Source organism: Salvelinus alpinus, chromosome 13 (assembly GCF_045679555.1).
Source record: "Salvelinus alpinus chromosome 13, SLU_Salpinus.1, whole genome shotgun sequence".
NCBI lineage: Eukaryota > Metazoa > Chordata > Actinopteri > Salmoniformes > Salmonidae > Salvelinus > Salvelinus alpinus.
The window spans coordinates 9,065,721-9,081,015 of record NC_092098.1 but is presented as its reverse complement, the minus strand read 5'-3'; the positions used below and the strand labels follow the sequence as shown (position 1 = coordinate 9,081,015).

At 42.0% G+C, this 15,295-nt stretch overlaps 2 protein-coding genes across 4 annotated transcripts in view; one reads left to right on the top strand and one right to left on the bottom strand.

The window, feature by feature from the left end:
- Nucleotides 1-494: 494 nt before the first annotated feature.
- Nucleotides 495-11,153, bottom strand: LOC139536955 (transcriptional activator protein Pur-alpha-like). 2 transcript variants are annotated; one of them, XM_071337719.1, is made up of 2 exons: nucleotides 11,087-11,153; nucleotides 495-3,517 (listed from the first exon to the last, which is right to left on the bottom strand). In XM_071337719.1, the coding sequence occupies exons 1-2, from the start codon at nucleotides 11,136-11,138 to the stop codon at nucleotides 2,583-2,585; spliced, it is 987 nt and encodes a 328-aa protein (XP_071193820.1). In that variant the 5' UTR covers nucleotides 11,139-11,153; the 3' UTR covers nucleotides 495-2,582. The 2 variants fall into 2 exon arrangements, with proteins under 2 accessions (XP_071193820.1, XP_071193822.1); XM_071337721.1 differs by lacking the exon at nucleotides 11,087-11,153 and adding an exon at nucleotides 9,715-9,927.
- A 321-nt stretch (nucleotides 11,154-11,474) lies between these two features.
- The window catches only part of LOC139536954 (pro-neuregulin-2, membrane-bound isoform-like), a 108,119-nt gene continuing 104,298 nt past the window's right edge, over nucleotides 11,475-15,295 (top strand). Inside the window, exon 1 of one of the 2 annotated variants that reach the window (XM_071337716.1) lies at nucleotides 11,475-12,937. In XM_071337716.1, coding sequence (XP_071193817.1) covers nucleotides 12,529-12,937 — 409 coding nt within the window. In that variant the 5' untranslated portion in view covers nucleotides 11,475-12,528. The remainder of the gene's footprint in view (nucleotides 12,938-15,295) is intronic. The other variant, XM_071337717.1, reaches the window with a different exon arrangement.

The following is a 15,295-nucleotide window of genomic DNA, read 5'->3' as shown; positions in this document are numbered from 1 at the left end:
GTTAACCCATAATCGTCTTTGAAAAGGGAAGCAACGTAAGAGAGAGAAAAAATATATAATTTCTAACAAATTATTGGTCAGATATTCCATCCAGTTAGGGAAGCAATGTGCTACAAACAACCACTGAAGACAGGAGTTAACCACACACCTTCATAAGTATCGTACTGGTACCAAAGCACCAATTTTAAAGCAAACCAGGAAACATTGCTGCATGCTACTTCCTCTTTTCACCCAAACTCAGCCCCTACAATCAGCCTACCCCATCACTTCACTCTTCCCAAGCCAGAGGGAGAGATGATAGAGGCCCACGAGACAGACAACACTATTCCTCATCCTTAGCATGTTAGTTAGTGTGAACGTTATGGCGTTGGTTGTGCCCCTCATCAGGCAGAGTTACACTTTGCTTTGATAGATAGATTTCTCCTCCCAGACCTTTAAGTGCAGATAAAGGCAAATAAAACCTTGAAGAGAAATAAACATGGAATTCAGCCACATGCTTTCAAATATTAATCATATATTTAATTGATATACATATATTGCCACCATTGGCACATAGGATATTGCACACAGTAATGAAATGTTGCACTGAAAATAAAAAATAAAATATCCTCTGTGAGCAACAAAAAAAACATTCAAAATTACAAATAATGTGGAATAACATTGAAAAGTTCAAACTAAAAACTAAAACAAAATAAGACATGCTTACTACTCCCCTGTAATTGAGGTCTTTAGCAACTTACAAATGACACATTACTGCCCAAGTCGTAGAACTACACACAGAAAATATCAAAAAGGGGGGGCTCCAACAAGCGTCCTGAATCCAGTCCACGGTGATGTTTCCAATCAGCCACTGCTCTCCGGTCCACCTCACCGGGCTTGGGCCTGTGAAGAGCAGGTTTCTCCGCACCGTCTTCTAGGTGACCACCCCCTTCCATGCTTACATGTAGGCCGATACCTGGACAGCTTGGGGACGGGAGAGGTTGGGGAAGGAAGGTCGCAGAAAGGGGGGAACCAGGTCGTGATCCAAAGCACCAGGCCAGCATGTAAGCATGCGGAGTGTGTAAGGCACCGGGTTGTTTATATGCCGAAGAGGACGCACCCATTTGGGTATCATTAATACCAGTAGCTCCAACCAGGGGGGCTCAAGGACAGTTAGGCCTGCTGCTTTTCACTCCATTCAATCTGCCAGGTGATCTTTTCACTGAATACTACGGCAAATTTGTCATGGTCTGATTATTGTCCGTTTCTTTGGAAACAACTGACACGGTTTATGAAACTCGATGAGATATCCAGAGTCATACCAGCATTCAAGCTAAAGAGTTGAGCATTGGCAGGGATGAAAACCAGCTTGGAGAGAGGTCCTTGAGCCACAATGTTGGAAAACCAACATTCGGCGTTGTACAGGTAAACATGCAGCAATAACACTCATTGGCACCTTGGCATCCTATTGGTTGACTGATATTTTCTGTTCCTTTTTGTGAGTCAAGTTCCCCAAACAGAAAACATCTGTTCCATAAGTGCTGACATTGACGTACATTTCAGATTCACAAAACCATGCTTTACTTTTTCTTCTTAGCACTCAATAGACCACGAAGCCAATTCGGTGGTGCTAGCAGGGTTGAGTGCTCTATATTACAAATGTGCTGTTCTCGAGCACTTGTCATGTCATTTGCTGCGTGTTGTCACTGCACTTAAATCTAAGACGAGTACCTTTTTTTTTTTTTTTTTTTTTTTTAAACACATCGCATGACAACGAGACACAAAGGTAGTCTATAGTATACCAATCCGCATGACGACAATTTCAATTTCAAATTGAAGTTACAACAGTAATAATCCTTTTGAAGGTATTCATGTCGAGTTCCATTGACCGGTTCAATGTGTTCCGAGTTTGATGCAATGCATTGCACAAAAGAGTGACCACTTTCCCCTTGCATGACATTGCCTCTGTACCTTTTTCAGACTGCATGACATCTAAACAAAATTCCTATGCAGGCCTAGCCCTCATACATGTATGATTTGTGTAAACACATCTCTACTCACAGGTAAAGGTAAATAGGGTGGCAAGTACACAATGACACCCCTTTAAAAGGTTAAAAGGGTTTTACATTTTGGTTAAAAATAAAAAATAAACTAAAATATCTGATTTGTGCTGAAGTCATTAGCTCACAAGAAAAGGACTTTCTATAACTCGGCAATAATTCCATTTGAAAATTGCAAACACTTTTTTATAATAGCTTTAACGTGTACAAAAGTTATTGGTTAATAAGGGAAATAAACACGCAGTTCTTTATCATCTGTCATCAAGTAGGAAACACGGTTCATATATAATGTTATTACTTTGTTTAGCAGCCGCTTACTGTATTAATGGTGGGTAAGTGGGTAACATCCAGCGATGGGTGACAACATGTCATAACTGTCAGTTTGTGTAGGTTTCTTTTTTGTGGGTGGTGCTCCCTTGGAGTTAAACAATTACAGTTAAATCTTTAGATCTCTTTCTTTTTACAGTAAAGTTTATTATAATTTCTCTTTTTGTTATTTTGATTACTTCTTTTTTTTTTTTTTTTGCATGTTTTTGCGCTATATCAATCCTCGTCCGCATCATCAGCATGCATCTCCTCTTGCTGCTGCATCTCACATGCCCTTTTCTCCCGCTGTTTCTCCTGGATCTTCTTCATCTCCTCCGCGTATTTACAGAACGTATTCCCAAATTTGGACCACACTTTGTAGGGCACGGTGATAGAGTTGCGGTATGTTGGCTTCACCTCGCTTACCCTCATGAACACTCCGTACTTATTGGAGCCCACGTCGAAGAAAAAGCGTTTGTTGTCCACTGTCAAGGAGGTCCCTTCGGGCAACTCCGCAGGTTCGTCATCTACTCCGTAGTCGTCAATGAGTTTAGCCAAAGCGTCACGAAACTCAATAAGTCCCTGGGCAGGAAGAGCAATCGTTTGGCCTTGCGTGGATCCCAAACCGGGCCCCCGGTTCACGGTCTGTCGAATCCTCAGAAACCGGCCTCTCTGGTTCTCTTTCAGATCCATGTAGTACTTCCGATTCTCCCGAACCAAGAATTCGCTTTTAAGTGCTCGCCTCGGCTCATCCTGTGCGATGTCCGGATTGCTCGGACCTAATTGGGCATAATGTTCGATGAAGTCCCCTAAGTAGTCACGGAACTCTACTGCCACTGACATGGAGAGAGTGAGGCGGCTCTTGTTTCCCCCGGCCCCGACTTCGGCTATCTTCAAGAAGCGGCCTTTTGCGTTCTGCTTCACGTCCAGGTAGAAACGTTTGTTTTGAATGTCAACCCGTTTCGACGCCAGCTCTTGCGTCTCGTGCTGCAGCCCGGAAGCCGAGCCCGCCCCTCCTGTCACTGGGTGCATGGAACCGACGCCCGGGCCCGTGGCTGCTCCTCCCTGCTCACTTCCACTGTCTCTGTCCGCCATGATGCTGCCTGCCTGCCTTCTCCCTCTGTCTACTGCAACCCCACAGTCAGCCAGCCACGCCACCACTCTCGCGAGATCTACACAGAGGGAAATACAAGAAGAATATCTATCGAGACGGCCTCAAAGTGGAAATTCTATATTATCCTTTAGGCCTAAATACAATCGTGACGCATTAATACAGGAATAGCCTATTTTCATCACCGTTTAAATGCTCAGGCTATTCTTTGTGATGCAAGCTTCCTACTTCAAAACTGAAATCGAAGTTATTATGTTGACTATCAAATTGGATGAAGTGCAATCCAGAAGTGCAGTAAAACTTCGTATTTTACTTGAATCGTCTGCGTAAAACATTAACGCGTAAAACCGTATGCGTAAAAAATGGCTTACCTTTGCTAATGGAAAACACGTAGCCCTATTATTCCTCAATAACGGGTTATTACTAGGTTACGGCACTGTTATGTTTGTGAATGTGTTGTGTGTATGCCTAGCTATGTTTTTATGATGCAATGGGAAATGGGAAAAGATGGGGTGAAAGCAGTGGGAAAAAGGGGTGAAATAAAAACTAAGAACTCTGTTTCCCACAAGCCATACATAGAATGCTAACAGTTTATGGTGGCTTCAATCCAGTCCAGAGGCTCACGTTCAAGGCAACATTTTACATTGGGCTACAAGCGATAGGGTTGCCCGTGCGGCGTGCAAATACCCTGCACCGTCTATTATACTTAGATATTGGGTTTCACACCAATTATATTTCACGCCTTGTTAGTCTATCCAATGTTGGCCTACTAATTGACCTTCACTGTTACCATCTGAAAGCCTTGATTCGGAAACCTGTGCCGCTTCTCTATTACAAGTATTGTGAGAGAAACCCCTATTTGGAAACAAAATACAAGAACGTTGTCTGCACAGGCACAGGTCGCTAATGGCCTAAAAAAAAGACCACAAATCCTACGGCTGCTAGGTTTAATAAAACGGTCTGTTGATTTAAGTGTCTCGGTTTGGCTTATTTATTTTCGTTTGTATGTACAGTTGTCCTAAACAACCTTTCCTGTTTCGACCTTGGGATGATATGATTCAATTTAAGCCTAGACAGACACGCAGTCATGGTGCGTCTTTCTTTCATACTCCTGTCTATGTAGTCTACTTAGAGAACCGTTACCATTCGTTTTGTTAGGCCTACCAAATAGAGAGTAGGTCTACCAAATAGAGTATTTGTTAGGCCTACTAGAATATGGGCTACATGTCATGATTGTGCACTTTTGTGATACATAATCGATTCTCAGGTCTATAGGCCTAGGTCTACATTGATCTGATGATTATTTTGTAAATTAAAGCCAATTCTCTTGGTTGAATACGAAAATAGTAGGCCTAGTGATCTCACGAGCTCCAAACTGCACAAATCACTTCGTTCATTTTGTTTATATTTTAATTCAACTTAACATGTCAAATTTACATATTTAAATATGATAATTGACATTACAACATTATTATTTTATTTTTTAAATGGAAGTGGTTAAACTGGTAGCCAAAAACTAGATGTGTAGGCCTATAGCCTATTAATTAGCTTATTATTATCCTAGTCGTAAAATTAAATCCATCCGTCCAAATGAACAGCCTTCAGAATTGTGTTTTTCGGATGTTATCTAAATAACGCATCTATTTACAGGTTAATTGTCTTCTAACTTTTGGGAATTAAAAAAGGTGCAATTATATCTAGTCCATCGTTAGCCTATGTAAAATAGCATGCTTTATTGAACAAAAGTAACAATATGTCGTGTGTAATCGAATACAAATGTTTAATCCTACATAATTATGTTTGCTGAATAATGTTATTCTCTATTGTCTTTAAACTTCAACAAATGTACATTCCTTTTTAAATGGCTGCATCATTGGTGAAAAATAGCTATTGCCATTGTCAGCGTGTAAGGGAAGTGTTAAACTGTGTATTTGTCCACCCCAAAAATGCTAAAGTATTAGCGATTAACGTTGCGATCAAATAAATGTGTATTGGAATAGAAGAACACGCATACAAATAAGTGTAACTATTATGGGACAAAAACAATTGGAAGGAATTAAATTGATCTAATAGGTCGATGATAAGATGCTAATTTGATTGTTAAGTTCCTTCTTATTCAGATGTAATTTAATACGTTAATCTATGACACACATCTTCGTTTGATATGCAGGATGTTGATGTTCACCCGAGGAAGGAGGAAATTGCAAATACGGTGTCTCGTGCGCTGGCTTTATTCACTCTTTCAGGCCTATGGAACTACCGAAAATCTATCAATAAATAAACAGATTCAATACTTCCATTTTCTAGTCTAGCCCACATGCAGGCCATCGAATGATATACATTGATCGTTCTGGAAATGATCATTTTGGCAATATATACCTGAATGCCAGTGGGAACTATAGGCCTGTAGCCTACTCTGACACAATTCCTTTGAAAACTGAAACCTGGGTGTCTGAGCACTGTAGGCCTATTGTCAACGAGACAAATATTTTCATTTGAAAAGTGACGTTGACACGAGCGGTAGATGCACCTTAATGTAGCCTATTTGTAATTGTTTAGTTAACAAAAATGATTGCAGTGGCTTAGCTGGTCTTGTGTCATCACAGTGAAAATAGTATTATTCCTGAATAGACTTTGCTTTAAAGTGTTTTTCATTTGGCTTCATGCAGCCCAAATACATTGGTTATTTTTTTCCACATTGCTGGACAGATTTTGTGTACCTATTCATTTATTTGTGAAAGTGGAAAATAGCCCTATTAAATGAACATTGTCACAGTTGCTCGAGGAAAGTAATAGTATATTACGGGACATTTGTTGAAAAAAATTGATAGGCCTATCTGAGACACCAAGTTTAAAAACGTTATCATAGGCTACAAATTGTTTACAAATGTGTCAACAAGACTCAAAGGTTTAAGTGAAAGGTGATATTGTATACGTTCAATGTTTTAAGAAGTGGACCGAAGGGAAACTTATATCGAAAAGGAAACGGTCATGATGTTGCTGAAAAACACTGTTGTATTGCTTCAGTCTCATTTGCAACTTAATAGCACCCAGAACACGTTCGTCCTACCTATAGGCAAGTTATTTAACAACAATATAATTCCATGGATATATGATCGTGTCTAGCTTCTCTCTCCCTCGTCCATCAGTGCAGAGGCCTGTGAGAATTTGGTCACAGCATTTTTGTATTTATTGTATGTGATTCCTATCCTTCGACTAAGTTATCCCACTGCCTCGTTTGGGATGCACACATCAGACTATATTGTGCTCAGGTAAGATGAAAATGTGTAGCTGATTTTGTACTGAGCCAACAAGAGTTTAAGAACATTCAGGCTTTATTTATTTTTCCCTAAGTTTGTATTTTGTGCATCCTCCTTTGGCATGGCAGCTTTTTCTCTCTCTCTCTCTCACACACACACACACACACACACACACACTTCTTTAAATATTAGGTTGGTGTTCTGCTTCCACTTGTCATAAGAATGTTCTCATGTGCAAAATTATTTTTCTGAACTTGTCTTCTTCATGAGTCCAAAGATTTTGAACTGTGATGGACAAGAACATTGGTTCAATGGTCCCTTGATATGTTATTATTTGGATTCACGCGTTTGACCATCCCCACAACAGGAGGACTTATCTTCATGGGCACAAGGGTGAAAGAAGCAGAAAAACACAGAAAACAGATCCACCTCTGAAAATCGAGGAATGTTCTGCATTTTCTCACTCAGTAGCAAATATTATACTAATTTAGTCTGAAGGCGATATACATGCATGTTTCATGAAGTAGAGTATCTCTAAAATGCAGTTTGAAAAGTTTGTCCCACCTTCCCTGGAGTCACATTTGCATTTTCATATGCTGGTATATGTACGTTTAATTTTGTGTGTTCGTTTTGGATCATTTGTCAATATTATAGAAGGTAATGATCAGTTCATACACATTCTTTGATCTTTTGGCTCATTTGGCCCAGGATGCTTATTCCAAAACCCACACGATCAAGTTTGAATACTCTAGAACAAGGGGTACTCAACTCTTACCCTACGAGGTCCGGAGCCTGCTGGTTTTCTGTTCTACCTGATAGTGAATTGCACCCACGTGGTGAACCAGGTCTAAACCAGTCCCTGATTAGGAGGTGAACAATGGGGGAAAAAGCAGTTGAACTGGCTTCAAGGTCCAGAGTTGAGTTTGAGGGCTCTAGAACATGTCCAGCAATCTCATAAAACACTTCAAAAAGGTGTCATGTCAGTAAAAGGATTGCCAAAGGATGATGCAGAAAACACTGACTAGGCTACAGGGCTGTGAATCCATGTGACAACATTGTCATTTCTCAAGGTAAAATAGCCTGTTTGTTATAGAGGTAACCTATGCTACACTCTTAGAAGAAAGGGTTCCAAAACGGTTATTCGGACGTCCCCATATGAGAACCCTTTTTGGTTCCATGTAGAACCATTTTGAGTTCCATGTAGAGCCCTCTGTGGAAAGGGTCCTACTTGGAACCAAAAAGGGTTCTTCAAAGGGTAAATCCATTTGAATTGAAGCACTTTTTGGTACCATCCCTTTTGAGTTAAACACAACTTTCCATACATGTTTGCCCATCGAAGAAGTGGTTTGAATGTGACTTTGTAGACCTTAATGTCATGACATTCAGGAGATAAAGGTGCTCAAAGTTGACCCATTTTGCATATCTCATGCACCATACCATGAGACATCCATATCTTCATCACTGGAAAAGATAAACAGTTGAGTTTTAATATCATTTAAAAGCTTACAAACAGTGCTGTCAAAATATGTAATCATTTCTAGATTTATTTTTTATTCGTACATTTTTAACCTTTTTAACGTAGATTATCTAAAAACGCGTAAACGCAGATGTTTTTCATATTCACATTCGTTTTAGCTTAGATCCTACTCTACATCCTCTGAGGTTTTTGTGTTGTTCCCGCCATCTGTTGGGACTCGACATGCTCTTGAATACATTTCAAATCATAGAAATAGGTCCATTCTATGAATTCTCTCTCTTCAGACCACTGCAATTTAGCTTCTAGGTTACACTATCGAAATGTCAATTGTGTTGAAATGTTTACATCTAATTACTACCATAAATATTGGCCGCTGGTCCACCCACGTTGAATGTCAACATAGAATAGACATGACCATTTATTATCTATATTTCTATGATTTGAATAGATTTCCCATGGAGGACTGGCGGTATAATTTAAAACAGATATTCACATTCAAGTCAACATTCTCTGATGTGTGGACCGTCAACCATCTTCGTGGTACCATTTGTAAGTTGACAGTTCAATGTTATTCCCATTTTAATACATTTATCAGCCAAAACATGACACCCACCCTTAAACGGTGGCGGGCACAACACAAAAACCTCAGAATTGTGTAAAATAGGCTCTAAGCTACAACATAGGCGAATATTTACGAGTTCTTAGATGGGTCAAATTGACGTAAAAGGTAAAATAAAATGTCACATTTTCTATTCAACTTTTTTCCTCGAAATTATAAAAAAAAGTTTGACAACCCTGTTTGTAAGCTTTTAAATTATATACATCTCAACTCTTTAATTTTTTCCAGTGATGAAGACATGGATGCCTCTTCCCACTTGGCACACTCAAGTTGGGGATCAACGTTGTTTACACGTCATTTCAATGAAATGACGTTGAATTGACGTCTGTGCCCAGTGGGATGGGATGGTATGGTGGGGTATGCAAAACATGTAAACTTTGAGCACCTTTGTCTCTTGAATGTTTTGGCATTCAGGTAACTTTCTGAGCCCTTCTACAATGTATGGAAGGGTTTGTTCAAATCAAAAGGGGTGTTATCAAAAAGTGATTGAATTCAAAAGAATTCACCACAAAGGGTTCTCCTTTGGGTACTGCCGAAGAACCATTTTAGGTGCTAGATATCACCTTTTTTTCTAAGAATGTATGACTCAAACCCGAGGGCGCTATATAAGTTGTCAGTCTCCATAGGCTTCTGCAGACATGTCTTATACGCTGCTGTCGATTCACTGCAGTGCCGGTTGTCAACATGGCTTGATTGGCAACACTTTCGATATTATCGGAAACCTCGTCCATCATGTTTAGGCTGCCAAATGTCCACTGCTGAGGGAAATCGCTTGCAAACCGGGGGGCACCGATTAAGTGAGAGGATTGCAGTAATGAACCCAATGACATGTAAATAAACCCGTCGTCCTCTTCCCATCGTCACAGACCTATTAACGTGCAACAAGGACAGGCATATCTTACCCCGCTTAGTCTGCAGGCAGAGCGCCTGAACAGCTTCGGCGTAGTCTCGTAGCAGACAGACACGACAAATTAAAAGGTGAATAACTCCTTGTAGTCCTACTGTCAACGCTATACAGTGGTGCTACCTCACGGGATTCGCCGCTTCACAAGATGGAAAGAAACAGCGAGTCGTGGCATGGAGAGGGATGCACGTAGCCTACAAGTTCAACGCCGCACGCTTGTCCTGTGATGTCAGCACGCTCAGTTACTGGGTGAACTGCAAGAGGCGTGCGCCTCGCACTGTTTATTTGTAGATATTGCAGTTTAAGATTTCTCAAACCCGCTAATACCTTCTCGATACATGTCTGAAGAGAACCACAAGCTGGCGTTGCTTCTTATACCAAATCGATCCCTCCACTTCAGAAGGCATTTAGTCCTTAGGTCAATTTAATCGGAAACAATATACATCGTCATTCATTGAACAAACCTTTTAAATTAATTGAACACATGTTTATTCATTGAAAACTTTGTAGGCCTAGATGTGTAATTTGCTCTTCTGGGGTAAAATAAAGGATGTTATCGTTTCCCTGCGCATATCCCAATCATGTAGGCCTAATAATGTAACTTGGGTGAGTTTGTAGGTTCTCTTTAGTTGATCGTAAGATAAAACCTACCTGTTTATCCTGAAAGTCAGAGACATTACACTACTTATATTATTTTGTGTGGGGGGCAAGTATCACATTTTCCTAGAAGTTAATTAGCCTACACGGGCGGTTTAATGTAAGACTATTCTGGGTGGTGGTTACATTTAAATTGCAAGGGAAATGTATTTTTAATTGGTATATTAAATATATAAGACAACAACTGAAGAGACCACTTCAAAGAGCCTCATGAAAGTGCAGGTAAATTGCATCTCCATTTTGACGGGATGCGGTTTCAGCACCGTGGACAGCGCCATCCTGCTCTCCTATCTCGTGCATTCCATGTGAAGCCCAAAAGCTCATGGGCCATTTCCCATGCTCATCTAGCCTTTCGTTCGTTGGCCTATTTGTTGTAGAACCTGTGTCAAACTTTGTCAACGGTGTGCATGAGAGTTTCTGAAGGAGGGATGGGGCGATATGAAAGACAGACTTGCTCACTGGGCACATACATAATTTCAACGTCTATTCCACGTTGGTTCAACGTCATTTCATTGAAATGACATGGAAACAACGTTGATTCAACCAGTGTGTGCCCAGTGGGGAGGCTGGGGAGAAGTTTTCCTTCGATGTTTTTAGTCAACCTCCTGCATGTTTTAGGCTGTGTTGCAAATATCTGTCTGTATTGAGTATGATGCTAAAACAATGGTCACATTCGAGGCGATAATTTCAGAATATGACCTCACGTTCCTCACCTGCTCTGGGGAATGTTTGTTGGTCAACAGATGTCGCCCTTCGTGAAAGCATTCAGCTTCGTGTCCAGTGGTTTTCTCCGCATTCAAATTAAGCCCAACACAATATTGACCCATAACTTAGTTGACATATTCACTTCAAACAAGTCGAACATTATTCCTCATCTGAATGTGTAGGCTATATATAATCAATTCCCATTGAGTATTTTCTCTCCATGCCATTACGCATGTCTCATTGACAGCCCACACAACAATATTTGAATATGCACCAAGTGTCTGTCCATGCATGAAAGACAGCTGTGTGTTCTCCTGTCTTTAAAGCCCATTCGCAGCTGTTTTTAGTTGTATGGATTTGATGCAGCGCCTCAGCATCTGTTTTTGTTTCAGAGGCAGAACGACGAATGTGGCCCGAAGGCAGGGCATGACTTCATAATGGAATGAGACGCAAAACTCATTCGAAACAGTCTGTTGAAGAATCTGAGGCTTTGAATCGCGCGTTCACAGCGTTAGTCATCGCAGACGAAACCCCTTTCTATCTGCTGAACTGACTGCAGTTGCTTTTTCAAGCGATCTTTTATATATATTTTTTTCTGAGGGATAGGCCTATTGCCGACTGTAATACGCAATTTGAAAACGGGACGCGTGATGCATTTTTCTGTTTTATTTCATTATTAAATTTGAACGTGAAACCGTTTGGTGATGGGGAAGAGCATGAAGTGATTGTCATTTGTCGGCGTTTGGGGGAGTGTGGTGACCGAGCTTTGGTATCGGGGTAGGCTATATCATAGCGCTCCAATCTTAAATATCCTTTTTGTGGTGGATCCCTTCGCAATCGGCATATTTCTCTCCGTCTCTGGTAAGTGGGGGAGGCGGAGAGAGACAGGGCGGTGGGAAAAGGCGGTTTATTACCCGTGGAACAAAACACTGTTTCGTTAGGGGCATGAATCGTATGCATTTTTTGCAAGTGGACTATAAAACGAATTGTTCACTGCAGCATTTGGCGTATTTTCTCTGCGGCGAATGATAAAGAAAACCATCAGTGCTGAGCACGGCGCCCACCCGACCACTGCAATTTTTGGGCAAAGATAGACTGGCGTCGTCTTGCGGATAGGCTACTATGGCAGCATATGAGCATCTTCTGATGGGGAGAATCCATGAATCCCTTGCATTTTAGAATGTATTTTTAGCCGAATGCAGTGATGGGATTTTAAACCCAGCCTCATTACGCGGTTTCCGGTTCCTAGCTGGTATTTCCACATTGCAAAATTATTGGAAAAAGCAGCGGATCCCGATGGCATGGACACTTACGCAAGGTCTGCCGCGCCGCCGTGCTACTGGAGCCTATTTGCTGTCTCTTCCTTCAACCCAGGTCCACCGCCATCGCCCCGCAGCCCAGAGAGCCCTGCCGCAACGCGATCAGCCACCACCGAGCCAAAGCAGGCGGCATGAGGCTTGATTCAGTACATTTATCCATGCTGGTCATCGGGGTCTCCTTCGCCTGCTACTCCCCGAGTTTGAATTCCCTGCAGGACCAGGCTTACAAATCCGCTGTGGTGATCGAGGGCAAGGTGCAGTCCGCGCCTCTGAACGTCTCAGCGGAGCCGTACGGTGTGAGTGTCAAAGTGCTGGACGTGTGGCCGCGGAACAGCGGGGGTCTGGGACGAGAGCAGCTCGTCACCGTGGGGGAATTCGGATCGGAGGCTCCGTGCACCACAGTGATAAAGAATCACAAGTACATTTTTTTCATGGACCCAACCGAGGATCCCTTGGTTTTCAAGGCATCGTATGCTCCCCTAGATACTAGTGGGAAGAATCTAAAAAAAGATGTTGGGAAGATATTGTGTGAAAACTGCGGTAAGTTTATTCTTTAATCTTGCCAGTGAAGTCGAACCTGGCAAAGCATATCAAATGATTATGACTGTACTTCCTTCAGCTGCAACTGGCCATACGTTCTTCCCCTGTCAATATGTCTAGCTACATGTGGAATAGTGATTTCATGTTTGAGAGTGAGTAACAGATGGTAAAGGGTGCTCATGGGGCATCTCTGCTGCAATATTCGAATATAGAAACATTTAGGCTAGAGGTATGAATAGTCTTCATGATGCCATTGACACACACGCACACGCACACGCACACACACACGCACACACACACACACACACACACACACACACTTTACATCTTTGATTTCAGAAACGCAAGGCGTGGATCATTTGGTTGATTAAAACAATGAATTACCCGCGGTGCAGCAGGCGTTGCATCAATGCGAGTTTCGATGCAGTAGGCCTAGGCGCACACACATAAACACGCATATACACATGCACGCACACACGTGTATATTGATTCTCGTGGCAATCTGTCCTCCATGCCAATTTTTTTTTAATAATATCATTTGCAAAATGCATACGTACGGTCACGTTTCTTAAAGTGGCAGTAGTAGCCTACATGTCAATTCAATATGTTTCATATTTCCATGAACATCTATGGTGAGGCACCCTGGGTGCTTTGCGCTTCTGTTCTGGGCCTTCAGAGCGACCGTGCCGGCAGTGGATCCCTTTCAACACAAGTTAGGATGCATCGATCCCGTAGCCTACTTCCCCATCAACGTCACACTATGCTGCTCTCTGCGTATTAAGGAAGCAAACTTCTATGGTCAGGGGGTGAAATTGATTTTCGCACAAGCAGGGGCTGTCATTTTTATGGGCCCTGGCCCTCACCTTCTATGTTCACATCCCGGAAGTAAAGCAGCGGTAGTAGGATACTAGGCTCAGCCATCGAGAGAAATAGGTCAATTGGATGTACAATGCTCGATCTTTCTTACCACGTTTTGAGCAGCGTACGTAACGTTGCATATGCTCTATGTGTAAGACGGCAACGTGCAGCCAGAATCAAATTAAGACCCTCCCCGACTTCCTTGACCTCGAGGAAATGGCTGAATTTCCCCTCATGGAAATGATCTCATTCCTATGTGTGGTCAGTCTGTCTGGTGATCTTCTGAGTCATGCTCTCGTCGAATGTATCAGCTCCAATAACGAATTGTGACACTGACTGGCAAAATAGCAACTTAAACCCCTGTCCATGGTGCTGAATCTTTGGCGCCAGCAACTGACCAGAGTTGCTGTCTCTTGCTGATTCTTTGGCGCCAGCAGAGTTGCCGAAGGCCTAAATGGGATGAGCCTGACAACCTTTCACGTGATGACTCAAATCACGAAGGATCTTCATATCACAAGAGGTTGGTGGCACCTGAAATGGTTGAGGACAGGCTCATGGTAATGGCTGGAGCGGAATAAGTGGAATGGTATAAAATACATCAGACACATGGTTTTCATGAGTTTGATGCCATTCCATTTGCTCCGTTCCAGCCATTGTTAGGAGCTGTCCTCCCCTCAGCAGCCTCCACTGCTTCATAATACCACCTGGAATGGAGCTACACCTGACAATTTAATGGTCTGTAGTTTTATACTCTTACTCAGGTGACTTGCAGGGTGGTTTCAGTTCTAAATGCAATTCACTAGCTTACAGCTCCTGGACATTAGCAACATGCACGTTTAAGCTCCAGTTTAAGCTTAAGACTGGAGTAAATGGGAATCGTGCGAAGATTTCTGAATATAGAGCTTGATGTTGATGTAGATGATGTATTGCCATGCCATTAATACTATAGCGGGGGGTGGTTACTGCATTGTTGAGCAGGACATTTTAAGTTGAATGTCTTGAGTTAAAGTTGTGACACGCCAGGTTCAGCATTTAGCAGCATCTCTCTGTTCCAGCTCGAATGAGGCACACCTTGTTCCTCACTTGATTGGTTGATGGGTGGATTGTGCTACTGACAAGGAGGGACTGCAGTTTCTACCAAAGTGACTGAGGGTTGCTATTTCAGAACATTTCTCACGTACATTTCCTCTTGAGTTGGCAGTTTGGTTTTAAATACGACGAGAGAGTTTATACAGGACCAAACTGTAGTTCAGAAGGTATTAATAAGACTATTGTGCTCTTATTTGATGTGATTTGTCTTAGAACTGTTCTGAGGTCTGATAGGAGGCTCCAGATGGAGTGGCTGTTGTAGCAGGGGTTGACTTTGTTCCTCTCTGGGTTGACAGGCAGTCAGACAGAAGTATAGCACGGGCACACTGACTGACTGGGATTTAAAATGTGTCACGTCTGCCTTTTTAGCTCACATTTTGGGATAAGAATAGTGTTTTTTGACAGTCCCTT

Coding starts and splice junctions, on each gene's coding strand:
- LOC139536955 (XM_071337719.1), bottom strand. CDS start 11,138: ATGCTTTCACGAAGGGCGACATCTGTTGACCAACAAACATTCCCCAGA. Junction 3,518..11,086: donor ACAAACATTCCCCAGAGCAG/GTGAGGAACGTG, acceptor CCCTCTGTGTAG/ATCTCGCGAGAGTGGTGGCG.